We start from the raw sequence: 27,707 nt of genomic DNA, 5'->3' as shown, positions 1-27,707 counted from the left end.
CACAATCTCTGTCTTTGTCACTCACCTTTTTCCACAATCTCTGTCTTTGTCACTCACCTTTTTCCACAATCTCTGTCTTTGTCACTCACCTTTTTCCACAATCTCTGTCTTTGTCACTCACCTTTTTCCACAATCTCTGTCTTTGTCACTCACCTTTTTCCACAATCTCTGTCTTTGTCACTCACCTTTTTCCACAATCTCTGTCTTTGTCACTCACCTTTTTCCACAATCTCTGTCTTTGTCACTCACCTTTTTCTTCTCCACCGTGGCAAGTGTTTCATCATCCCCTCCTCCTCCCCCATCCTCTCCACCTCCTGTTTTCTCTTTCGGTTTCTCGATGGGTGGCAGAATCACGGACTCTGTATCCGAGTCTTCATAGGACAGAGAAGTCTCAGAGGTGGACAGCACTTCGTCTCGATCCGACTTATCATCGGGGACAGAACAGTCTGTGGACAGTTTGGTCACGTAGGCGACCGCCACGATACCTGGCGGCATAAAATGGAAGTTTATCGTATTAGTCTGAAATTTCAACTAGTGAAGATAGTCCAGTTAAAACAACCTTTTCATGCCTCCAACTACAGAAAATCTACTTTCCACTCTACCTTTTCCTTAGGCCACTCACTATCAGGTAGATCCGACACCTGATCAGGTCAGGTATACCTGAAACCTGCTGAGGAATTGAGCACACACACTATCAGGTAGACCTGACAGGTACGGCTAAAAAAGTCCGTCTGTCAGATCTACCTGATGAGCACACACACTATCAGGTGAACCTGTCGTCAGGTCTACCTGATAGTTGATAGTGAATGGCTGGCTTTAGAAACCATATTATACAAATTATTAAGGACAATGCTCCGACTCTTTGGTTGGCATTTCAATCCAGCATACATATAATGATATCATTTCAACCTACCTAGTCAGCATACATATACATAGGAGATGGGGTTAGGTAGAGTACAAAAGAGGATTTTTTTCTCACCTCCATAATTCGGATGCCAGGACACGCTCGATATTTGCTTTCCGCGAATCGAAGACACGTCCGCAAACACCTCCACCTCTTCAAACCTCTCCACTTCCGCCTCCTCCTTCTTTACCTTGCTCTGTTTAGTGTCTGGTGTTGTCACTAGATCTTGATCAGCGTTAGTGTCGAATAAATCTACCACCTCGTTTCCGCGAACACCTGCCAAAACCCTGCAACACCAAATGCGAGAGAATACAGCTTGAATTATCAAACTTCTTTGGAATGTTCTTCTTCGCCTTTTCCTGTGTTCAGACGAGGTATGCGTTTTTCGTCAGTCTCTTAATCAGCCCTAGGGTGATCACTTTTGGACTGACATTTGGTTTTGGCTACAAAAATTTTACGATCCTACACAAATAAGGTTCGTTCTAGGAACAGTTGACTTTCTCTTCTTCTTATAAGGTTCGTTCTAGGAACAGTTGACTTTCTCCTAGCCTGTTCTTCTTCTTTTTATTATTATTTTTTTTTAAGATATTCATTTAATAAAATAGTATGTAATGAGTTTTTTTTTTTTTTTTTTTTTAAGAGATTTGATAGAGAGGATTGTAACCGCTAAGGTCTCATTGACCTGAAATCGAAAAGAAAAGGAAGACAGGATAGGAGAAAGCCAGCCGTTCCCAGAAGGAACATCCGTTCAGGATAAAATCCGCTTCGGACGGGAATCGAATCCGCGGCCTAGCGCTTACGAGGTAGACGCACTAACAACCAAGCTAACTATGCTGGCGTACCTAATGCAGTTTTTTTTAATGTGGTTTTTCAGTTGACTTATTTTTCCCTTAAAATTTAATCCAGGAAAGGGGACTCTAATCTGTCTGGTGTAATTTCCAGATGGCCGAATCCACTCCCTCCATGTCGGTTGAAGTATTCCACAAGGCAGAGAATGGTGTGGTTTCTCACGAATCGTCCGGAGATAATTTACCCTGCAGTCTATGTGACCAGCTGGTGCTACATCTGAAGGATATTCTGGTAGCTAACACTACCGAGTCTGAGTTTAAGGAAATTCTAGAAGGTAAGTTTTCTTTTATTAGCCCGTAAGCTTTCCTTTATATTCTGGTAGCTAACACTACCGAGTCTGAGTTTAAGGAAATTCTAGAAGGTAAGTTTTCTTTTATTAGCCCGTAAGCTTTCCTTTATTAGCCTGTCCCTTTAAATAATTGGGCTGGCGAAGTACATAGATTCCAGGGTTTTCAATTTCGTTTCCCTTGTATAAAAAAAGACCGATTGCAATACTTTCTCATTACTATTATAGCTTCTCTATTTTTTATTTATTTATTTATTTTTTTATTATTTCATAACCAAATATATATATAACAATAGGTACTTCAATCATCAATACACATCAAGCCAGCTCCATCTTCAAAAGCACAAGGCGTAACAATCTGCCTTGTTCCTCTTAATCTTAATGAGACAGCTTTCAGAATTGAGAACTCAGTCCTCACTCTCACCCAGCTCAACACATACATTTTTTCCACTTTTCGCTCAAAACTAATGCAATTCTCTTCAAATAACTATGGAATTCCAAATGAAGGGCCCCGTCAGTTGAACAAACCAGGGGTGTGAAGGACGCCCTCAAACTTAGCTTCTCTATACTTTAGTAATGTATTGTATGATTATTATTAGTTGCACCGAATTAATTACAAAGTAACGAATGTATTAAAATAATAATGACATTAAAATCGTTTCCAGGAATTTGCAAGCAAACTGGAACGTTCAGCTTTCAATGCGAGCATTTGGTGGATCAGTACTATGCCCCCCTCTACGCTTTCCTCACTAATGAATTGAACCCCAATGTGATCTGTGTGAATATTGGTCTGTGCCCTAAGAAACCTACCCTCGTCTTTAACAACTTGGATATTCTCGCCTCTTATGTAAGTAGGTAGTTGAGTAAATGAGTACCTACTCAAGGGACCATTTATTTATTTAATGATCTAAAGTAATTTTATAATATCTCTAGGTAAGTATATCATTTTTTTTTTTTTTTTTTTTTTTTTTTTTATCCAGTTTTTCTTAAGGAATCTTTTTTAATTTTTTAAATACCAAACTTATATTTTAGGTATTATATATAGCCCCTTTTTATCTCTATTTTTCAATTTTTTATTTTAAATTTAAAAATTTAAAAAAAAAAAAAAAAAAAAATTTAAAAAAAAAAAAAAAAAAAAAAAAAAAAAAAAAGATTTTTCTCGTCCCTCTCAATGTCGTGGACACCACACGGATGATTGAATATTCTGTCTGGATATAATAACCAATGTTCTTCATAGCGTAGCTCTGTTGCTCTTACACCATTTCTCCGATAACGTACTTGCTAATCTTGTTTAATATAGGTTTTTTAATTGACTATTTCTCATTTGCAGCCCGTGCCTGTCGTTCCCATTCATATTGAACCAGTCACCAAGTCCAACAAACTACCCTCTCATCTGGAGAACTCTGAAGAAAGCCCAGGTAAGGGAAAAAAGAACTTGGGTCGTATTTCTAATACGGATAGGTTCTCCATTAATACAGGCTAGTCAAACCATACAGGGAACTACAAGAAGGGTATAGAATATACCTTGTTTATCCTGCTCGAATGAAACTAAAAAGTCGAACTTCATCCTACACAAATAAGGTTCGTTCTAGGAACAGTTGACTTTCTCCTAGCCTGTTCTTCTTCTTTTTATTTTTTTTAAAGATATTCATTTAATAAAATATATCAGTTGCGCTTACTTGGGTTATGTTTCAAAGTCATAGAGCAGGAAAAATGAGGACCAACGGAATTTTTGTCTCCTACGACTTCTAGATCCCGAGATAAATTGATTTAAAAAATACCAGTAAATCGTGAACTTGAAGTCACGGCATACGTTCCCGTAGGCGATGACGTCACATCAAATGTCCCGAGCAAAGCTCCCTCGCAAGCAACACATTAATGTGTTTGTGCGCATACGTTTCCGCGCATTTCTTTCTGCTCGTCCGCAAGCGTGCTTGCATACTGGCTCTACCTAGCGGACGAAAAAACTCTTTCGTTTGAACGGAAAATAAAAATTGAATTTTCGACTTTTTACAGCTATTTTTTCGGAGTTTTGACCTCAGATTTGGATTTTTCCCAACTTTTTACATGGGAATCGACCGTTTATTTATAATTTTTACTCCTTTGCAACTGCTCCATTGAAGGAGTTTTAATAGTAAAGTTCTACCTCCCTGATCTTCTTGTCTCTTCGATTTTAATACGATAAAACCACAGCAGTTAAAGTTTATATTCAATGTTTTTTGTGTTTACAGAAGAATTCCACATGAAGCATGCGCAAACCCCCGTGTCTCCTCAAGCTATGATCGAATCTTCTAGCAAACCCGCCTGTATGATTTGCGAGTACATTCTTCACTTCGTACAAGAACAAGGTAGGTATTTTCCGTCATTATTTGTAACTCATTGACTTAGTATCTCGTTTCCAGAAATAACTTTGTTAAATTTGTCTAGCTAAGTAGAGACAGAGAGTAGACTAGTGTCTGGCTGTACGACTATAAAGAGGGAGAAGAACAGCTAAGCCTAACCAGCCTAGCTAGCTGATAGTTTCAAAGGGTTCTCTCTGCTTGAAAAGAACAAGCACAAGTCCTCACGATGATTCGGATGGTTGACTGCGGCTCAGGACAAGCCAATTAAACATGGCTAGAGACCATCACCCCGGTGTATGGCTGATAGAAGAGATATTTTCTCTATTTTGTCACCACCTTTCGGCTATAGCTAAAGTCGCTACAACAACAACTTTGTTAAATAATCTTCTTCTTCCTAGCTTTTTCCCTATTTAAATAGGGTCGGCGTTTTTTTGCCAGTCTCTTCTAGGCAGCCCTGTTGTGTACCTCGTGTCCTGATAATTTTTCTCACCCAGGTCTTGATTCACACAATCTCTCCACTTTTTCTAAGGTTTACCTCGCCCTTTTCTCCCCCTTACTTCCATTCTCTCAAATCTTTTCCCTATTTTGCTCTCATCTCTTCTTTCAACATGTCCATACCGCAGCAGTCTCCTTTCCTGGATCTTTCTCCACACTTCTGTTAAATAATATAGTACAGTAAAAATCGACATATGAAAAGGAAAAAAAATAATACCTCTGTGAAACTTAGGGAATAACTTCATTTTAGCATGTACTTAAAGTTTTCGACCTTTTAGAGTTATTTTTTCGGAGTTTTGACCTCAGATTTGGATCCCAAGGTCTTATATCGTCCCGAAATCGAAGAGAGAAGGAATACAGGATAGAAGAAAGCCAGCCGTTCCGAGAACGAACACTATCCATTCAGGATGAAATCCGCCCCGGTAACTTCAGCTTTAGTCTCTTTCCTCTTCATTGTATATCTTTTTTCAAGAGGTTTGATAGAGGGGATTGTAGCTACTAAGGTCATTCGTTCTGAAAGCGAAGAGAGAAGGAGGAAGCCTGCCGTTCCGAGAACGAACCTTACATATTAAGAATAAAATTTGATGTAAAAATATACCAGGAGATCAGCTGTGATTTTATTCTTTGGTATTATCCAGGGTGCACCACGAGGAGCGAACTAACATTGCACCCCGGGCGAAAATCTTATTACTATTATTATTATTATTTTTTACATCAAGTTCACTGAAGGACAGAAACTTTTTTCATTTATTTATAAAAATATGTATTAACAAAATATTCTTCTCTAGGTCCTCTCGTCTCAAATGAACCCAGACGTTGTGTGTTCAGTAGCGGGTTTATGCAACAATGCTGCTATTGATAGACTGCTCCTCACTGCTGCCCCTGCCCCCAAGACAAGCACCCCCACTAAAGATGATAACTCTGACTGCAAGAACTGTGCCAGCTTTGCGGATCTGGTTACCAAGAAGTTCAACGCTGCTTCTAAACAAGATGTGACCAATGGTGAGTTACTGTTTGTTTCTTTTTGAACAAACCTTATCTGTTTAGGATAAAGTCCACCTCGCCTCGGGTGGGAATCGAAGGCAGACGCGCTACCTTCCAAGTTACTAGGGAGAGCAGACTGAGAATACCTTATAAATCCCTCAAGACCCCTTCGGTTCGGAGGTCCTGAGCCAAGCCCCCTGGTCTGGATGGCACCTCTTAGTATCCTCTTATTGAGATACAGTGTAGAAGTCATTTTTGACGCCAGTGTCCTAGGCAATAATTTCGCCCTTTGTTCTCGTTTCACAGGCATGCGCAATCTATGCACGGAATTCAGCTCTCTATCAGACGCGTGTCTGAAGGTGGTGAACAACCGTGCTGACCTCTGGTATGATCATCTGAAGGTGTACTTCGACACTGGTATGGTTAACTCAAGATATTTCCCCTCCATCCCCAGCATCTGCCGTGCGAACAATATGTGCACCAACCAGACGGTAAGCAACAAAGCTTTCTATTATTCTTATGGCTTATATTCGACTGCAACATTGTTTGACGGTAAACCCAAAGCTTTCTATTATTGTTATGGCTTGTATTCTACTGCAACATTGTTTCTCAACAATCCAGAAATGTTTTTGCACCAATCCAGCTAGTGGAAGGAAAACGAGGAAATAGTATTAAAGGAAAATGCAAACTAACCCACAAGACAAGACGACACACAAGTGTCTCTTAGTGTGGGTATTTTGGCATCAAAACACAATACATCATAATATACCTCCTTAGATCATCATTAAACGATTTAACCAATTAAACATGTATTGTACCATTACTATGTACCTATATGTCTATATTTATTATGCCAAATGAATGAAATTTGAAACATCTTTTGTGGGTATCACAGCATTACTAATAGTCTCCTTTACTATTAATTTTCATCTACTTATCATCAATCTTTTTACACTGGTAATGCCGCCTCTGGTCGCTACTCGATTAAAGTAGCTACTCATTTGTCCTCACGAGGCTGAGTGCACCCCGAACTCCAAGCGCAGAGCCGAAAAAACTTCGATCCCTCCGGGAATCTAACCTGGGACCACCTGTGTGCAAGCCTAGTGTGATACCCACTCAGTATAATTTTCAGTGGAAAATTATATTTTCAGTGGAAAATTATAATCTGTTAAAATTGAGCAATAAATCATTAATCTCTTTTCGAATTCCCCCCAGGTGTGTCCGAAACTGAAGGTATGCTCACTGACAGCCAAGTCTCCTATGGTATTCGGTCAGAAGGTGGAAGAAAACGGTGCCTGTCCCCTGTGTCTACTTGCTGTAACTGCCGCTGAAAAGTATCTCGTTTCCAACAGAACCGAGGTGAGATATCTAGAGTCCAAGTTCACCCAGTAGAACTTGGACATGGCTCAGAAGTCCTAGCAAACAAGTCGAACAACCCCCTGTAACTTTTGAATGGCTTGGATTTTTTTTTTTTTTAAATTTTTATCTAGAGATAGAAAAAAACTGGCTGGCTGGGGGACGTTAAAGAGGGAGTAGACTAGCCTGGAATTCCCTTGCTAAAGAAATAGCAAAGTTTGAGTGCGAAGGGCATCCATCTGTAAAATTTGTAGCCAAAACCAATAGTCAGCCCAAAGCAATCACCCTAGTTAGGGTTGATTGGGAGGCTGACGAAAAACGCCGACCCTGTCTGTACACGGGAAAAGGGGAAGAAAAAGAAAAAGATTGATACCTACGATTTATTGTATTTAAAATGTTCAAAAATAAAATAAAGTATTTGGGAAAAAAAAAAAGATTTACATATTGTGATTTGTTAAAAGAAATTGTAAATAAATAGGTAAAGTTGAATTTACAAATCTATTATTGCAGGAAAACATCAAGCAGGTATTGGACGTAATCTGCTCTTCTCTACCCAAACATTTGGAGGGAGATTGTGAGAGATTCATCGACAGTTTCTACGAGCCATTGGTTGATATGCTCCTGGCTGAGACTACGCCACAGGAAATCTGCGTGTACATTGGACTCTGTCTGCCGCCGAAAAGAATCGTTCCCGGTAAGCTACGAGATTTTTTTTTCCTCCCTCTAGGTCGTTTTTACACTAAACCACAGAGGCAGGTGTAGGAAATTACATTTTATTATTATTAATTTATAAGTATAAGATTACCAATCTCAGTGTGAATGAAGACCTGGGTGAGAAAAATTCATCAAGACACGAGGTACACAACAGGGCTGCCTGGAAGAGACTGACGAGAAACGCCAACCCTATTTAAATAGGAAAAGGCTAGGAAGAAGAAAAAGTGGTGTAGTGGTTAGCATGGTGAACTCTGGATCTGGAGGTTGGTGGTTCGCGTTTCAAGTGAAGTCAAAATATTTAGCGTAGTGTATTAAGCAGGGATTCGGGGAACGACATTTGTGACAAGCATTCAAGTATGCTTAGCACAGTTAAAATTTCTTTTTTTGTTTTGTTTGCGTTTACAAACCGGCCTTGGTGGTGTAGTGGTCAATATGCTCGTCTGGTAAACAGGAGGGCGTGAGTTCAATTCCAGACGAGGTATGGAATTTATCCTCGACTTTATTTTGAGAATTTGACCACAATAATAACAGTAGCTTACTGCTGGAGTAAAGGGACGTTTCAGTCCTCTGTGAGCAGTATAAATAAGCACTATTATTATTATATCCAAGAGGTTTTATTAAGTTCTTGCAAAGCGAGCCACAATACTTTTCTTACTGAATTCTCTACCACCTAACCCTTAGAGCTCCATTATTATGTGGTCAAATTCTCAAATAAATGAGGATAAAATTCCATACCTCGGCTGGGATCCAACCCACGCCCTCCTGTTTACCAGGCGAGCGTTTTGACCACTACGCTACCGAGGCAGGTATTTTATTGTTTTATTTTTATTATTTTCACAGTTCCCGGTAACAAACCTTTTGAACAAAATATATTCTTTTCAGAAACGCCCGCATTGCCCGTCAGCTCCGCCGAGGACTTTGCCAGCGTGAGCCAATCCGTGGAAGCCAACCAGGCGTGCATCCTGTGCGAATTTGTCATGACCAAGCTAGACCATCTGCTCAGCGAAAACAAGACAGAAGAGGAGATCAAGCATGCTGTTCACAGCGTGTGTCGCCTCATGCCCAAGAGTGTTAAACAGGAGTGCGATGACTTTGTCAACCAGTATTCGGATCTTATCATTCAGCTATTGTCTCAGAGTTTGAACCCGAAACAAGTGTGCGAGGCGCTGAACGTGTGCAAACCCAACGACGTGAAAGGTTAGTGGGACTTTTAAACACGGAGTATACCGGTTAAATCTTATCGCCCCAAAATAGTCAGCTGTTCCGAGAACCCCGGAAAGATAGGCCTCTTGGAAAAGTGTGCCGCGCTGGTAACAACTTTAAGAGGCACTGAACTCTAAACAAATTAATAGACGGCCTTATTCTAGGACGGTATCTTAAAAGCTCCCAAAGTCTGACAGGGGGACTTCGAACACGGAGTATACCAGCCTGAATTTCCCTTGCTAAAGAAATAGCAAAGGTTGAGTGCGAAGGGCATCTGGTAAAAATTGTAGCCAAGATCAAATGTCAGCCCAAAGCAATCACCCTAGTTAGGGCTGATTGAGAGGCTGACGAAAAACGCCGGCCCCCATCTGTACACGGTAAAAGGCGACAGAAAAGAAAAATGAGATTATTGGAACCAGACCTGATAGAAATCACTTCAAAGGATTTAATCCGACCGGGGCGGATTTTATCCTAAACAGAGTAGCTTCTTTATCGGAACAGCTAGCTTTCTCCTATCCTGCCGTCCTCTCTTCGATTTCGGGACGATAAGAGCTCAGTAGTTACAGGTAAATTTGAACCTATTGCAATACTTTCTCATTAGAGAGAGACATATTTATTTAAATATACTCGTATTCAAATAAAGCGGCTGCCAGTCTTTGGCTGGTTGCAGATCACAGCAAAACCATCATTTAATTTGAAATCATCAATTCTCGTGGGGGGCGTCTTTTTCCTTCGCTATAAAGTGAAAATGCTCATCTACATGACTTCTCCCTCTATTTATCATTTCAGATAAAATCACGGAATGTTCTGTGTGTACGGAAGCCATGGGTCACTTGGATGATGCTCTGGCTGATGTTGTTGTCAAGAACAATATCAAGACCGCCTTGGACAAAGTATGCTACCATGTGGACCAGACAGAGTTTGATGCGGTAAGTGACATTTTCAAGTGAACTCGTTTCAAGTTGATTCGGGTACCGAGAAACACACAAAATATTACAGATAAGTAAGTAGTTGGACGGAAGAGCTCCTCCAGGAGAACCCTGCCTCTTAAAAGAAGAAGAAGAAGAAAAAAAAATAATAACAGACGAACAGACAGACAGACAGCCAAACAAACAAATGAACAAACACAGACAGACTGACTGCCTGACTGGGACAGTCAAACAAAGTAACCTTTAAGTATACCAACGAGACAAAATATAGGTAGCTAGGATCATCCATCAGTCAACGGGTAAGGAGAGGAAAGGCGGGCCTGTAAGCGTTTGATGTTGAGGTCGTGTGATTGAATAATTTGTTCCAGCCTCTCCTCTCTGTCCGTTTTACCCGATTCGATGATCCTAACCTCGGTTTGTCTCGGCACCTCAAATAAAGGCCCGTTCCAACTTGTCCTGAGTTTTATCCAATTTCTTTCCCGAATGCCCTGTAGGTAATGTAATTTAAATTGGAGTTTTCCCACTACATTGTACGCGAAAGCGATGCATTGTCTGGTCTAACAGCGCACGAAAAGACAGAGCTTCGCGTGTCGGCATAACGCGCACTTGTATATTAATTTTAACGTTGAATTTCTCAAAAATAAAACCACCGCCGAGTCTTACGATTGTCTTGAAACCGTATCCCTTCTTGATTTATCCAATTTCGTCAGGTCATAGACTTTAGCCAGGATCTCTGGGCTCACAAGCTGCATCCAGCCAGCAAAGGCTCAGAGAAGGTTAGGGCAGAATCTAGCCAAATCAATACTTTCTAGACAGAATTATTACAGTTGAAAATGTTAAAATAAAACTGAAATTTTGTTTCAATGATAGTTCAGAGGGACAGATAAAACTTAGTGTCAATTACCTGTCAACCTGTCTTCACACACTACTATTTGGTCGACACACGCATTGTTGGATTTGAGCAGGTCCCAAATTTCTATATTCCCATCTTGTTTGGCCACAAAGAACACACCAGGACGAAATGGAGACCAAATGGCACTCGCAATGATTTGGTCATATTTCTTCCATAGAATGGGTCCTATCTGAAATACATTGGAAGGAATTGGGTATTTTTGTCTGAAACCTGTGAATCAATCGATTCTGGATTCATTAAAAAAAAAAAAGAAAGTCTTTTGAAAATCCGAATCCAAGGGATCCTCTCGAGGACTGAATTCGTTTGGTTTAGAGTCCTAGAAGGTAAGAATTCCAAATAAAGAAGTAAAAAAAATATCTTTGTAAGAAAAATGATAGGAAATCCAAAGGATACAAAATTCAAAAAATCTTACCTCATAATCGTCATGCCAAATACACCACTCATGTCCTCCGCTACTCAAAGTCGTTTCTTTCGTACAGAGTTCAAATTGCCGCTCACATCCTCCGCCATGACTCTCTTTATCTTGCCAGTGATGTCCCATATGACTATCATCCCAGACGCCAGACCTCCTGCTATTATATTACCGTCATGCGGGGCAAACTCTATCACATTCACCTCAGTTTCTTTCGTACAGAGTTCAAATTGCCGCTCACATCCTCCGCCATGACTCTCTTTATCTTGCCAGTGATGTCCCATATGACTATCATACCAGACGCCAGACCTCCTGCTATTATATTACCGTCATGCGGGGCAAACTCTATCACATTCACCTCGCTCGGGTGACGGTACGTAGCTGGGACATGGTGGATAACTGAGACATCATGTCCGCTTCCCTGGAGTGCTCTGACCTTGAGATGACCTTGGAACCCCAGGAAATACTCGACGCCAATTGGTTCTCGTCGAGAGAAGTGGCGGATCTCATGTGATGTACGAGTTCGTAGTGTTTGCGAAGTCGCCTGAGAGAGAAACAATTAAAATTTATTGACGGACTGCCCAAAGTTTGGGTTGCCAAAACGACACAGCATACTTTCCAGACAGAATTGTTACAGTTGAAAATGTTAAAATAAAACTGAAATTTTGTTTCAATGATAGTTAAGAGGGACAAGGCTGTATTTAGGAGGGCCGCCCCTCCCCCTTGGACTCAATTTTTCTCCTTTACTGTAGGCCAGACTCCAAAATTTGGAGCATCTAAAAAAAGAGAAAAAAATATCAGAGAACTGAAAAAAGACTACTCTTTACCTCCATTGTTCTACATCCATATATGGTTTGTACGGAGACTGTATTTAGGAGGGCCGCCCCTCCCCCTTGGACTCAATTTTTCTCCTTTACTGTAGGCCAGACTCCAAAATTTGGAGCATCTAAAAAAGAGAAAAAAATATCAGAGAACTGAAAAAAGACTACTTACCTCCATTGTTCTACATCCATATATGGTTTGTACGGAGATAACCACTTTCTCAGTTCATCATAGGTGGGTATCATATCCGACCACCTCATTGCACTCTCTTCAGTCTCTTTAGCGCACTCATCCACTCCTCTGAGCACAGAGCCAATATATTTCTCCGATGTTAACTGCTCCAAGTCCACACCAGGGATATCTGGAGAAGTTAGTAAAATAATACGTAACTGAGCCAAGATTCAAATCAATCGGACTAGTAGAAGTGGCTCTAAATTTAGTTACAAGATTTGACCTAAACAAACAAAAACAGAGATCTCAAGCTAAGTAAAACCATGTAAAACTTGTATATTTACCTGCAGTTTCCTCGAGGCCTGAACATAGAGATCCCAGGGACGGTATGTCTGAAATACCAGGCATGGAAGAGGCTGAGGATGTGGCTACGGGAGCTTTCTCCTGAGGAATTGAAACATTATGACTGAGACCACAGTCAGAGTTTTAAAAATAAAGCGTTCTACAAGGTTACAACCCGTTCACTCTGCGCGAAACGAATTTTTCATCGTCACGATTTTTTTTTTTTTTTTTCGTGATGCGGCCTGGAGGCGTATACAAATGAATGAATTAGTGTGTTCACATTGCCAACGAAGAAAATTGTAACTTCGGACGAAGAAAAATTCGTGCGTTGTGAACAGGCTGTAGGTAGGGCGATTATGTATTAGGTAAAAAAAATGGACCAGTTGCAATACTTTCTCATTACTAGATAGCATTAGTAATAGAAAATAAAAATGTACTGTGAACGTCACACGACTTTGGATCAATTCTATCATCATAATTCACAATTACCTACTTATTATAAGGGATTCTGCTTTACTGATTGTGTGGAAATTTGTAAACATGACTCACCATTATTTCCTTGATAATGGGGAACTTGCGTGTGGTTACATTCTCAATTTCGCGCTGTTGCCGCTCAAACTTCTGCGATATTCTGTCTTGAATATGCTCTGTTGCCATTTCTCTCTTCATGACAGGTTTTCTCATGAGCTCCATACGACACTTGTCTATGTTCTTCTTGGCAGTAGCGGCCTACAAGTAGAGATCAGAATTTTAGATTGTTCTAATTGTGACAAAAATATTGGCTTAAAAGGACGACAAGGTTATCCCAGTGGTACCGCGCTTGCTTACCAAAAAGGTGTACTTGTTTTTTTGAATGCTAATGTTGCAACGGGTTACTTTCTGGAGTTTCTGATAGTTACCCAACACCTAAGTGGCCAGCTTAGCTTGGTTGGTAGCGCGTCTGCCTTGTAAGCGCTAGGCCGCGGGTTCGATTCCCGCCCGGGGCGGATTTTATCATAAACAGATAATGTTCGTTCCCGGAACGGATGGCTTTCTCCTATCCCTGTGTGAAATCCCTTCACACAGGGGAGTATCGAACCCATAACTTTTCAACTGTAAGTCCATTAGTGTTGGAAGTTGCACCACTCGGTTCGGCGTTAAAAATCACATAGGATTGACTATTCACATGCTTATTTGTCAATAGTCCTGTTACCTACATTAAAAAGAGTTAACCAGTGCTCAAAAAGTCGAATCGCTGAGTCTAAAGCGACGCCTGTTATTTAGAAAAAATTCAATGCAACATTTGCGCTTTCAGGCCCTTATGTTCTGAAGCGGTTCCGAAACTAAAGCCACTAGGGAGTAAAAATTTTAAATTCTCAAATTTGAGTCGCATACATCTCAAACTTTCTCCATCGAGGTCCTCATTACATAGGATACGATTTTTTTTCTAATAAAATAACTTACTTGGAGAAAATATCGTTTCTCTCGTTCAATGAACTGATGTGCTAATTTATCTTCCATTGTGTATCCCAGCCTCTCCAAGTCACGCCTCTTAGATGCCCACCTGAAATTAAATAAGTTAACGGACTCTTAAAACACCCTCCTAGAATTAGGCCCCCTATTAATTCGTTTAGAGTTCAGTGCTTTTCAAAGTTGTTGCCACCGCGGCACACTTTCCAAGAGTTCTATCTTTCCGGGGTTCTCGGAACAGCTAGCTGGCTATTTTGGGGCGATAAGAATAAAAAATAAGTATTAATTAAATCTTTTCTTTTAAATTAAACAAGGTCTTCTGTTCTAATCTTTCGTTATATGTACCATGTTGTTAAACCCATAAAACAAACGAGACCTTGTTTAGACTGCTGGTGTAAAGGAACTTTTTAGTTTCATTCGAGCAGGATAAATTAGTTATATTCTATTCTATTCTTTTAGTCAGCCATCGCTTACTTCTTAGTAGGATCTTCGTATTTCTTCTTCTTTTTCTGGGCGGCTTGTCGGGCCGCCTCTTCCCTCTCCTCAGCTAGGGCTCTATCTCTCTCCATCTCCTCGGCTATCGACAGGAACACAGGCCTCCTATCTGGATGTGCCTGAGAGAATCGCTCACTCCACACTATGTTGGCACGCTTACGGTCCGGCTCTGAGTCACACAACGCTTGAAATCTGTTGAGCTAGAGAAAATAGATGATATACTCTGTTTATACTGCTTGGATGTGGCTGAAAAGTCTGTTTACTCCCGCAGTCTAAACAAGGATTATGTATTTGGTTATCGCTCACTCCACACTATGTTGGCACGCTTACGGTCCGGCTCTGAGTCACACAACGCTTGAAATCTGTTGAGCTAGAGAAAATAGATAATATACTCTGTTTATACTTTATACTGCTTGGATGAGACTGAAAAGTCTGTTTACTCCCGCAGTCTAAACAAGGATTATGTATTTGGTACTTTGTTTAGTACTTATTTGGAGAAAATATAGTCCCAATGGCGTAGAGGTAGAACTTTGGACTTGTATTCCTAGGACTGGGGTTTGAGTCTCAGAAGCAAGTTGGAAATTATTTTACCTCTTCTTCGGTCCAATCTCGATGTTGTCGAGGAATGGAAAACAGTCGAAATGTCCCTGTAGCATCTCCTACGCCTAGATAGCTTCTATCATCTGATACATGGGGGGAACAGGATAGTACTAGAACGAGAATTTTACACGGAGTCATTAAAAACATTAGCAGTAATACAGTGACATCAAACAAGTCCTATCAAACAAAATAATAACGGTAAATTCTTGAGCTCCACCGAGACAAAATAGTACACAGACCGAAATAACCCAAGTTTGTTGTTAGGACCAGTCACGAAATGGGATATTTTTATTCTCTTTTTAAAGCTTTTTAACACTACTGAGTTCTTTGAAGTTTTTAACACTACTGAGTTCTTGGAACCAACTATCCTGTCTTCCTTCTCTCTTCGCTTTCGGGACGTTAAAACCTTAGGAGTTACAGTTCCCTTTATCAAACCTATTGAAAATAGTAATAACACTACCGACAGCGAAGTTGACCTAGCAGAAAAAAAAAAAAAAATCAACTTGTGCTGATTTAATTGATGGTTATAAAACTTAGAGGGAGGGAGAGAGAGAGAGAGAGAGAGAGAGAAGAGAGAGAGAGAAGAGAGGGAGAGAGAAGGGAGAGAGAAGAGAGAGAGAGAGAGAGAGCCGAGGTGAACACCGGAGGTTTTCTCTACCACCTAACCCTTAGAACTCCATTATTATGTGGTCAAATTCTCAAATGAATGAGGATAAAGCTCCATGCCTCGGCTGGGATCGAACCAACGCCCTCCTGTTTACCAGGCGAACGTCTTGACACAACTACACCACTAGGCAGGTTAATCACTGAAGACCTTAACAGTTATTCAGTGAAGATAAGCCCTAAAAAAAAAAAAAAAAAAAAAAAGAAAACCTTAAAAATTTTTCAATAAAAAAAAGCCCAAAAAAAAAAAAAAAAAAAAAAAAAAAAAATGAGAGACAAAAGTTTATTTTTCTTCAGGGAAAAAATTCGATGTCACTGTTGGGATACGAGCCGGAGCACTCCCGTTTACCAGGCAGCATGACCTTTTTTTAATTTTTTTTAATCAGATTTTTTTTTCGACTTTACCTGGATGAGTGGATGTAGTTGCCTGAATGAGTGGATGTAGTTACCTGGATGAGTGGATGTAGTTACCTGAATGAGTGGATGTAGTTACCTGAATGAGTGGATGTAGTTACCTGGATGAGTGGATGTAGTTGCCTGGATGAGTGGATGTAGTTACCTGGATGAGTGGATGTGGTTACCTGGATGAGTGGATGTAGTTACCTGGATGAGTGGATGTAGTTACCTGGATGAGTGGATGTAGTTACCTGGATGAGTGGATGTAGCCACTGCAGGTGCATGACAGGAAGGACATGTGAGCTTTCTCTCTCAGTGATTACTACGGGACTTATCACTCGCTCTGATGTTAGCTCCTTGCTCCAACCCAGCTTCGTTTCCTGTGGATATGGGATATGAAGTTAGCATTGGATACGGGTTGATAATGAGTGGGTCACTTAAACCGTGTTTTGGCACTAAAAACTGACCATCGAAATTTTGACCCGATTACATTACTTTCCTTCCTATAGGATAAGGAAAGTAAAAAGTCATGAAAGTAGTCATGCAAAAAAAGGTCAGACTCCTCTGGGCATTGAGTTATCATTGAGTCATGGAAACTGACCCCCTTTAGTGTTCAGCTAAAATTAGAATACTTTTTGAAAAATTTCGCCCGCGGCGATCAAAATTCGATCGGACTGCATGTCGAAATGTCCCTGTAGCATCTCCTACGCCTAGATAGCTTCTATCATCTGATACATGGGGGGAACAGGATAGTACTAGAACGAGAATTTTACACGGAGTCATTAAAAACATTAGCAGTAATACAGTGACATCAAACAAGTCCTATCAAACAAAATAATAACGGTCGAAATGTCCCTGTAGCATCTCCTACGCCTAGATAGCTTCTATCATCTGATACATGGGGGGAACAGGATAGTACTAGAACGAGAATAGTACACGGAGTCATTAAAAACATTAGCAGTAATACAGTGACATCAAACAAGTCCTATCAAACAAAATAATAACAGTAAATTCTTGAGCTCCACCGAGACAAAATAGTACACAGACCGAAATAACCCAAGTTTGTTGTTAGGACCAGTCACGAAATGGGATATTTTCATTCTCTTTTTAAAGCTTTTTAACACTACTGAGTTCTTGGAACCAACTATCCTGTCTTCCTTCTCTCTTCGCTTTCGGGACGTTAAAACCTTAGGAGTTACAGTTCCCTCTATCAAACCTATTGAAAATAGTAATAACACTACCGACAGCGAAATTGACCTAGCAGAAAAAAAAATCAACTTGTGCTGATATAATTGATGGTTATAAAACTTTACCTCTAGATCCTCAGATAAATCGAGTTGAAAAATACCGGTAAATTTTGTATCCTGACGTCACGACATACGCTCCCCTAAGCGATGACGTCCGCTATCACCAAGCAAATGAAAGTTACAGGCGATTATGAAATCCCCTGTAACCGCTACAGGATATTCCTCCTACCTTGAAGGCAGCTAGTTCCCATAGCTCCTCAAACGCTTGATTTCTGTAGCATAACTCCCGAGCCTTGTCTCCTTCTCCTCCTTCATCATGAATACCTCGTCCGGTTTTCTTTTTCAACTCTTCCACTTTCTCTGCTTTCTCCTTCAACTTCTCGAACTCCTCTTGGCCAATAATGACTACGTCGTCTGAAATTATTCAATAATGACCACGTCGTCTGAAATTATTCAACAAAGACCACGTCGCGTCGTCTGAAATTATTCAATAATGACTACGTCATCTATACAGAGTGTTTATAAAGTCCGGGACCCCTGAATATTTTTTGAACGGCAAAAGATGAGAAGCTGAAATTTTTTGAAGTATTTACCAAATTTCGCCCAAAAATGGTTTGGTAATGCCACCGGCAAACCAATAGAAAATAGAAAGTACCTTCACCAGGCATAGCAGTCATCAACTCGGGAACGTTGCTATCCAAGACCACCAGTTTCTTCCTAATGACAGAAGTCCAATCCAAGGCTTCCTCCTCTGGGAACGGCTGATAGGCGAACGTCTCTGATTCATACTTGGAGATGTCCAACTCTAGAAACGGAAGCGGAGGGGCCGTCTGGTCTCGCCACACACGGAGGTCCGAGGTTCGACGTAGCTGGAAAAGAGTTAAGGTAGAAACACACTAACATCACGTCACGTGCATGGGGAGTGAGAAACATGTAGTCCAAAGTTTTCCCATAATATTGTAGGTAATTTCGTTCAGGACAGCCACACTACTATCACGTTAAATCAAGTCACGTGACGTGATAGTAGTATGTTCCTACTTTAGGGCCCGTCGGACATTGGAAGAGTATTCGCCTGCGAAACCAAACCTATGAAAATGTTAGAGACTCTATGTCATTTCCATAGGTTTGGTTTTGCAAGTCGAATACGCGATAATAATGCGAATACTTTTTCACAATTTTAACCATACTAGTCTGATCAACAGCCCATTGATTTGGGGAAGTTACTTTACAACTAACTGTAATATTAAACTCACATGAAGGGGTAAACGCTTCGATGTGCGAAACACTTCATCAGAAGACATGATTTTGTACTTCATTGTCTCTGCCACTCTCCTTTCTTCACAATCTCTGTCTCTATCACTCACCTTTCTTCACAATCTCTGTCTCTGTCCCTCACCGTTTAGACTCCGGGAGTAAAGGGACTTTTCAGTCTCATTTTGGCAGTATAAACACAAACAGGGTATATGTTCTATTCTATTCTATTCTATTTTTTTTTTTTTTTTCTTCACAATCTTTGTCACTCACCTTTTTTTCACAATCTCTGTCTTTGTCACTCACCTTTTTCTTCTCCACCGTGGCAAGTGTTTCATCATCCCCTCCTCCTCCCCCATCCTCTCCACCTCCTGTTTTCTCTTTCGGTTTCTCGATGGGTGGCAGAATCACGGACTCTGTATCCGAGTCTTCATAGGACAGAGAAGTCTCAGAGGTGGACAGCACTTCGTCCCGATCCGACTTATCATCGGGGACAGAACAGTCTGTGGACAGTTTGGTCACGTAGGCGACCGCCACGATACCTGGCGGCATAAAATGGAAGTTTATCGTATTAGTCTGAAATTTCAACTGGTGAAGATAGTCCAGTTAAAACAACCTTTTCATCCCTCCAACTACAGAAAATCTACTTTCCACTGTACCTTTTCCTTAGGCCACTCACTATCAGGTAGATCCGACACCTGATCAGGTCAGGTATACCTGAAACCTGATGAGGAATTGAGCACACACACATATCAGGTAGACCTGACAGGTACGGCTAAAAAAGTCCGTCTGTCAGATCTACCTGATGAGCACACACACTATCAGGTCTACCTGATAGTTGATAGTGAATGGCTGGCTTTAGAAATCATATTAAACAAATTATTAAGGACAATGCTCCGACTCTTTGGTTGGCATTTCAATCCAGCATACATATACATGGGAGATGGGGTTAGGTAGAGTACAAAAGAGGATTTTTTTCTCACCTCCATAATTCGGATGCCAGGACACGCTCGATATTTGCTTTCCGCGAATCGAAGACACGTCCGCAAACACCTCCACCTCTTCAAACCTCTCCACTTCCGCCTCCTCCTTCTTTACCTTGCTCTGTTTAGTGTCTGGTGTTGTCACTAGATCTTGATCAGCGCTAGTGTCGAATAAATCTACCACCTCGTTTCCGCGAACACCTGCCAAAACCCTGCAACACCAAATGCGAGAGAATACAGCTTGAATTATAAACTTCTTTGGAATGTTCTTCTTCGCCTTTTCCTGTGTTCAGGCGGGGTATGCGTTTTTCGTCAGTCTCTCAATCAACCCTCATATACATAGGAGATGGGGTTAGGTAGAGTACAAAAGAGGATTTTTTTCTCACCTCCATAATTCGGATGCCAGGACACGCTCGATATTTGCTTTCCGCGAATCGAAGACACGTCCGCAAACACCTCCACCTCTTCAAACCTCTCCACTTCCGCCTCCTCCTTCTTTACCTTGCTCTGTTTAGTGTCTGGTGTTGTCACTAGATCTTGATCAGCGCTAGTGTCGAATAAATCTACCACCTCGTTTCCGCGAACACCTGCCAAAACCCTGCAACACCAAATGCGAGAGAATACAGCTTGAATTATCAAACTTCTTTGGAATGTTCTTCTTCGCCTTTTCCTGTGTACAAACGGGGTATGGGTTTTACGTCAGTCTCTCAATCAGCCCTGACATTTGGTTTTGGCAACAATTTTTTTTTTTACGAGTGGATATCCTTCCCACTCACCCTTTGATATTTCTTTAGCAAGGGAATTTCAACCCTTAACTGGTGAGTTTTTTTTTTCCAACACTCAAGGTGGGGTCTAATTGTGTGACAGACTTTACGCCAACTTTTGGCTGTAAATCCATGAAATTTTGATAGATTTAATTTATCTCTTAGTTTTTTTTAAATATAAATATTTTATACATGAACAGACTTATACAATACACGCCTTGGACTTATACTTTCATGTTTAAGAATAATAATAATAGAAATAACCCTTCCTACTCACAAGTTCGCTTTCGACTTGAGACTCCGCCGAAATTCTTCCACTCTCGTCGCCTGCGTGAGGACATCGTCATCCAGCTCTCGTTCTGCCGTCTCTTGTCTTGAGAGTCTCGTCAGATCCTGGAGCAAAGTCTCGTCGTGGTCGCTTTGTATGGCGGCATTACGGCGGAACGGAGTGTTGGTTTGAGCCTTGGTCGAGACAGTGCGTGGTATTGCCTGGAAGATGTATTGACCAGCCTAGTTAGCTTAATTTAATTTTAGTTATGAATTTGGAACAAGTGCGTCAGCCAGTTATCAGAGTGGATAAAGACTATAGTTGAAATAGCAATAATACGGCCCCTTAACTGGGGGGTTTTTTTTTTTTTTTTTTTTTTGCAACACTCAAGGTGAGGTGGGGTCTGATTGTGTGACACACTTTACGCCAACTTTTGGCTGTAAATCCATGAAATTTTGATAGAAGATTTAATTTATCTCTTAGTTTTTTTTAATATACATATTTTATACATGAACAGACTTATACAATACACGCCTTGGACTTATACTTTCATGTTCAAGAATAATAATAATAGAAAAAACCCTTCCTACTCACAAGTTCGCTTTCGACTTGAGGCTCCGCCGAAATTCTTCCACTCTCGTCGCCTGCGTGAGGACATCGTCATCCAGCTCTCGTTCTGCCGTCTCCTGTCTTGAGAGTCTCGTCAGATCCTGGAGCAAAGTCTCGTCGTGGTCGCTTTGTATGGCGGCATTACGACGGAACGGAGTGTTGGTTTGAGCCTTGGTCGAGACAGTGCGTGGTATTGCCTGGAAGATGTATTGACCAGCCTAGTTAGCTTAATTTAATTTTAGTTATGAAGTTGGAACAAGTGCGTCAGCCAGTTATCAGGGTGGATAAAGACTACAGTTGAAATAGCAATAATACGAACGGAGTGTTGGTTTGAGCCTTGGTCGAGACAGTGCGTGGTATTGCCTGGAAGATGTATTGACCAGCCTAGTTAGCTTAATTTAATGTTAGTTATGAAGTTGGAACAAGTGCGTCAGCCAGTTATCAGGGTGGATAAAGACTACAGTTGAAATAGCAATAATACGGAAAAAAAAGGAATAGTAATACTGAAAGAGGAATAATTATGTAGTGGAAGGAAGAATAGGGGAAAATAGAGGAAGTAAAGATTGCAAGATAGAGATGGAGCTAATGAGATGCTGTGTCCCGTATTGGGGATGTGTTGCATTTCATGTTATTTTAGAGAGGTAGGTTATATACACATTACCAAACTATCAAGGGCAGGGAAAACCTAGACTCTCTGCAAATCCAGTGTGCCGGAAGGCATGTGTTGTGTTCCAATCCACTCGACCCCAAAGTTTATATAGTAATACTGAAAGAGGAATAATTATGTAGTGGAAGGAAGAATAGGGGAAAATAGAGGAAGTAAAGATTGCAAGATAGAGATGGAGTTAATGAGATGCTGTGTCCCGTATTGGGGATGTGTTGCATTTCATGTTATTTTAAAGAGGTAGGTATTATACATATTATCAAACTATCAAGGGCAGGGAAAACCTAGACTCTCTGCAAATCGAATGTGCCGGAAGGCATGTGTTGTGTTCCAATCCACTCGACCCCAAAGTTTACGACTAAACATGAATATCAATTACACACACCTGAACGGACACATCAAACAGTGTCCTCTCCACCAGATCAAACACCTCTTTGGTGCGAGGTCTCAATTCTACAGCTTCCGGCTCAACAGTGACTAGGGGCTCTCGGGACTGAAGAGATCGGGAACATGCGTCCAATTCCAAACTCAGACCCATCTGTGAGTATGAAAACAATGTATTAAACATAATTTTTAATAGTGGTATTTGGGGGAAAATGGCCTAATGGTCAAAAATTTCGACATCTGTAACAACATAACGCAGAAGATGACTAGATAATAGGTAGAGCTTATGCGCTAAATCTTATATCCTGATGTCACGATATACGCTCCCGTACTAACCTCAAACTTTGGGAACAACTTTCTTTTAGCACCAAAATGAGGGACAAGAAACTCTTTAGCGACTCCTAAAGAGGAACAGTATTTTTTCCTCAAAAACCAGGTTTCATTTTATGCTTATATTGTTCTCAAGTTTCCATTTATTATTTTTACAACATAACAACATCAAAACATACCAAATTCGTATGCATGGTATACCCATCCGTAAAAGCAGAGCTTGTGCCACGGGTGGGAAGTTCATTTATAATAATTATGTTTGTAGTTTCAATTTCATTCCACTCTTTTAAATATTAGCAGGTTTCATTTTATGCTTATATTGTTCTCAAGTTTCCATTTATTATTTTTACAACATAACAACATCAAAACATACCAAATTCGTATGAATGGTATACCCATCCGTAAAACCAGAGCTTGTGCCACGGGTGGGATGTTCATTTATAATAATTATGTTTGTAGTTTCAATTTCATTCCACTCTTTTAAATACTATTTATTATCCGATTCTGTGCTACCTTCTGTCGTGTACTGCACAGTTTGGCCTCTTCAATGTCCTTCTCACTTCCAAACGAGTCCCAAGTCCTGGGCTCTATTGTCTTCTCGGCTAGCCGATATAATCGAAGCTCCTCATTGGTCAGTTGCTTCTCCAATGAGGCAAAGCCGGCGGCTGTGGTGCATATAAGAAACTCGTCCAGCTCAGTCCTGGCTGGGTTGAACCCGAGCCACATATACGGGAGTGTGTAGTTCTGAAAAACCAATCATAACGCGTGTATAAGAGAGAAACATTTATTTAAATACAAATGAATGGGTAAGAGGCAGAGCGGATCAAGTCCAAAAATTGACTTTTTGAGTATTGTACATTATTGGAAACAGCACGAAAAGATCTTATTTTTACTTTTTCATTGGTTGCTAATTTCACTTTAGTATTGAAATGAGAGTGAAAACAAAATGGCTATCTCTATTTAAACTTTGACTAGTCCTAAACTTTGACTCCATTTATCTCAAAACGCCACGCGTGTATAAGAGAGAAACATTTATTTAAATACAAATGAATGGGTAAGAGGCAGAGCGGACCAAGTCCAAAAATTGACTTTTTGAGTATTGTACATTATTGAAAACAGCACGAAAAGATCTTATTTTTATTTTTTAATTGGTTGCTAACTTCACTTTAGTGTTGAAATGAGAGTAAAACAAAATGGCTATCTCTATTTAAACTTTGACTAGTCCTAAACTTTGACTCCATTTATCTCAAAACGCCTTTATTTTGGACTTGCTCCGCTCTGCCTCTTAGACATTCAATTAAAGCACCCTGTGAAAGGCCTACCTTGATAGCTTCCTTGTATGGCGCGAACACAGAAGCGCTATCTCTCTCCCAAACCTCAGCTAGAATGAACTCTGCAGGCACCTTCATCCATTGGTTGTCCACACCTAGATGTTCGCCCACCTGTGTAAACAAACGTGAAGAAATTAGTCCAGAATGAACTCTGCAGGCACCTTCATCCATTGGTTGTCCACACCGAGATGTTCGCCCACCTGTGTAAACAAACGTGAAGAAATGAGTCTTATTTTATTATCAGCCTCTATGGTACTTTCGCCTAGGAGATAGGAGTTTTCAACTTCACTGGCTGCCAAAGCATATTCCATGGTGTTTACCCACAGAAACCCACTTATGAAAACCTAACTTCAATGAGAGACACTCTTTCAATAATTGGACTCCCATCTTATAGTTGCGTAAAGACTATGAAATTCCAACTCGACTGGGCTTTGGGACGGGAATCGAACCCGCGACCTAGCGCTTACAAGGCAAGACGCACTGCGCTGCCATCAAACTAGCCTCGGAATTGTTTAAATAACTTATGTCAAACTTTCTTGAACCCGCCTAGGAGTCTTCTTAGAAACATTGTTTGTTCCCGGATTAGTTGCGTAAAGACTATGAAATTCCAACTCGACTGGGCTTTGGGACGGGAATCGAACCCGCGACCTAGCGCTTACAAGGCAAGACGCGCTGCGCTGCCATCAAACTAGCCTCGGCTGTTAGCTTAACAGGAGTTCAAACACTGATGTTGGATTTCACCAATATTTATTCAGTCTTTAGAACTCCTGTTAAGCCAACAGCCAGTTAAGTTGCATTTAATTTATATTGGCTTAACAGGGCTGTTAAGCTGACGGGCTATTTGAGGCTGGAAAGAAGGTTGGCGAAACCCACCATGAATAAATATTGGTAAAATCCAACATCAGTTGTTTTCTTACCACACAGTTGAGGCTGATCTGAAGAGACTCGGGTAGGTACACGATACCGATATCATTCTCCAGGAGGAGTCCTGTGTCTCCTCCACCTTCTCCGGAGTGAGCTGACATAGCCAATGCCGCTAGAGAGTCAAAAACCAGACGGGAGGGATATAAATTAAATGTTCTATAAATTACTTGTTTTTCTATTGGGGTACACTATATGGGTTGTACACGATACCGATATCATTCTCCAGGAGGAGTCCTGTGTCTCCTCCACCTTCTCCGGAGTGAGCTGACATAGCCAATGCCGCTAGAAAGTCAAAAATCAGACGGGAGGGATATAAATTAAATGGTCTAAAGATTAGTTGTTTTTCTATTGGGGTACACTATATGGGTTACACTATAAACAACAAGAAATAGGTACACCAAAAACGACTATAAAAGGGCGTTAGTTATTTTACTTTTTTACACCGAGGAAAAAAAAAAATCATCATTTTAGCTAATATGTTATCCTTAAACGAGGATGAAATCGGTATAACATTGGGAAAGGTTAAAATGTCCTTACGCACAAATCGCACAATGAGGCTCCCTTTTGGATAGTCTGGTGTGAAGGTCGATAAGTTTAAAGTTAAGAACCTATTTTAAAATATTGAAATTTCATTTATTTATTATTATTTAAAGAAATATGAAAAGGATTTTTGAAGAATTAGGCACTAAGAACTGAGTTTAAAATATCGAAATTTTATTTATTTATTATTATTTAAAGAAATATAAAAATGATTTTTGAAGAATTAGGCACTAAGAACTGAACCAATTTGAGAAAAATACCTATACATATCATTAGATTATTACATTAGTTAGAAATAGGTACACCTACGAGTACACCATCATAAAAGTAAAATAATAATCCAGTAGGTGATACCTACCCAAAACATAAATAAAATTAAATATGTATTAACTATTTAGGTACATAAATTGGAAGGTTGAGTGGATGTAGTTACCTGGATGAGTGGATGTGGTTACCTGGATGAGTGGATGTAGTTACCTGGATGAGTGGATGTAGTTGCCTGGCAATTCTTGAGCTCCACCGAGACAAAATAGTACACAGACCGAAATAACCCAAGTTTGTTGTTAGGACCAGTCACGAAATGGGATATTTTTATTCTCTTTTTAAAGCTTTTTAACACTACTGAGTTCTTTGAAGATAAAGTTAAAGTTAAAAACCTATTTTAAAATATTGAAATTTTATTTATTTATTATTATTTAAAGAAATATGAAAAGGATTTTTGAAGAATTAGGCACTAAGAACTGAACAAATTTGAGAAAAATACCTATACATAATATATCATTAGATTATTACATTAGTTAGAAATAGGTACACCCTACACCATAAAAGTAAAATAATAATCCAGTAGGTGATACCTACCCAAAACAAATAAAATTAAATATGTATTAACTATTTAGGTACATAAATAGGAAGGTAAAAATGAAACAAAATAAATAGAGCGAAAAAAACGAGCTAGGAGAGGATTAGGACTTACCTATCGAGCTAGGAGAGGATTAGGACTTACCTATCGAGCTAGGAGAGGATTAGGACTTACCTATCGAGCTAGGAGAGGATTAGGACTTGCCTATAGAGCTAGGAGAGGATTAGGACTTACCTATTGAGCTAGGAGAGGATTAGGACTTGCCTATAGAGCTAGGAGAGGATTAGGACTTACCTATCGAGCTAGGAGAGGATTAGGACTTGCCTATAGAGCTAGGAGAGGATTAGGACTTACCCATCGAGCTAGGAGAGGATTAGGACTTACCTATCGAGCTAGGAGATGATTAGGACTTGCCTATCGAGCTAGGAGAGGATTAGGACTTACCTATCGAGCTAGGAGAGGATTAGGAATTACCTATCGAGCTAGGAGAGGATTAGGACTTGCCTATAGAGCTAGGAGAGGATTAGGACTTACCTATCGAGCTAGGAGAGGATTAGGACTTACCTATCGAGCTAGGAGGGGATTAGGACTTACCTATCGAGCTAGGAGGGGATTAGGACTTGCCTATAGAGCTAGGAGAGGATTAGGACTTACCTATCGAGCTAGGAGGGGATTAGGACTTGCCTATCGAGCTAGGAGGGGATTAGGACTTGCCTATCGAGCTAGGAGAGGATTAGGACTTACCTATCGAGCTAGGAGAGGATTAGGACTTACTTATCGAGCTAGGAGAGGACATGAAGGATCGGTTCTCCGCAATGGAGGCTGGTTGAGACAGAGGAGGGGTAACGAGAGCAAGTTTGGACTTTGCCATTTTCTTCTTGGATTTCATGGTCTAGGAAAAGAGGTTTCTGTCTGGAGAATTAGGAACAAAGAAGGAGAGGAAAGGAACTGATATTAGAAATTAAAAAGATAATTATGTACCCTAAGTGTTCTTTTTTTCTACCTTGAGTCATTAATGGCAGAACTTAGTGTAGATATAATTAATGTAATACGAAAAAATAGAATCAAGGTTTTCTTAGGTAGATATAATTTCGTGTTGATCCTATGCTAGAATATACATTTAAAATACCTATTCATGGCAAGTGCCTATTCGATACTTGAAAATTAAATATCTAGGAAAAGAGGAGGTTTCTGTCTGGAGAATTAGGAACAAAGAAGGAGAGGAAAG

The 27,707-nt window shown here is 40.3% G+C and overlaps 2 protein-coding genes and 2 long non-coding RNA genes across 4 annotated transcripts in view; all 4 read right to left on the bottom strand.

The window, feature by feature from the left end:
* LOC103523645 overlaps positions 1–25,200 on the bottom strand; it is a 36,727-nt gene extending 11,527 nt beyond the window's left edge. The window contains exons 1-10 of the mRNA XM_026833059.1: positions 25,074–25,200; positions 24,148–24,267; positions 23,339–23,569; positions 22,497–22,649; positions 20,848–21,059; positions 20,193–20,404; positions 19,807–20,046; positions 19,130–19,365; positions 18,228–18,441; positions 17,802–17,986 (exon numbers count right to left, since the gene is read on the bottom strand). Of these exons, the coding sequence (XP_026688860.1) occupies positions 17,802–17,986; positions 18,228–18,441; positions 19,130–19,365; positions 19,807–20,046; positions 20,193–20,404; positions 20,848–21,059; positions 22,497–22,649; positions 23,339–23,569; positions 24,148–24,267; positions 25,074–25,181 (1,911 nt within the window). The 5' untranslated portion in view covers positions 25,182–25,200. The remainder of the gene's footprint in view (positions 1–17,801; positions 17,987–18,227; positions 18,442–19,129; positions 19,366–19,806; positions 20,047–20,192; positions 20,405–20,847; positions 21,060–22,496; positions 22,650–23,338; positions 23,570–24,147; positions 24,268–25,073) is intronic.
* LOC113473533 lies at positions 10,996–11,443 on the bottom strand. Its single transcript, XR_003395481.1, has 2 exons — positions 11,388–11,443; positions 10,996–11,144 (listed from the first exon to the last, which is right to left on the bottom strand). It is a non-coding gene; the product is annotated as an uncharacterized LOC113473533 (long non-coding RNA).
* Positions 14,992–15,381, bottom strand: LOC113473522. Its single transcript, XR_003395474.1, has 2 exons — positions 15,258–15,381; positions 14,992–15,036 (listed from the first exon to the last, which is right to left on the bottom strand). It is a non-coding gene; the product is annotated as an uncharacterized LOC113473522 (long non-coding RNA).
* An 88-nt stretch (positions 25,201–25,288) lies between the features above and the next one.
* Positions 25,289–27,707, bottom strand: part of LOC103523636 (cleavage and polyadenylation specificity factor subunit CG7185-like) — a 53,037-nt gene continuing 50,618 nt past the window's right edge. Inside the window, exon 21 of the mRNA XM_026833056.1 lies at positions 25,289–25,362. The gene's annotated coding sequence lies outside the window, so the exon portion shown is untranslated. The remainder of the gene's footprint in view (positions 25,363–27,707) is intronic.

Source organism: Diaphorina citri, unplaced genomic scaffold, assembly GCF_000475195.1.
Source record: "Diaphorina citri unplaced genomic scaffold, Diaci psyllid genome assembly version 1.1 scaffold84, whole genome shotgun sequence".
Taxonomy (NCBI): domain Eukaryota; kingdom Metazoa; phylum Arthropoda; class Insecta; order Hemiptera; family Psyllidae; genus Diaphorina; species Diaphorina citri.
This window is presented reverse-complemented; position numbering and strand designations above follow the sequence as displayed.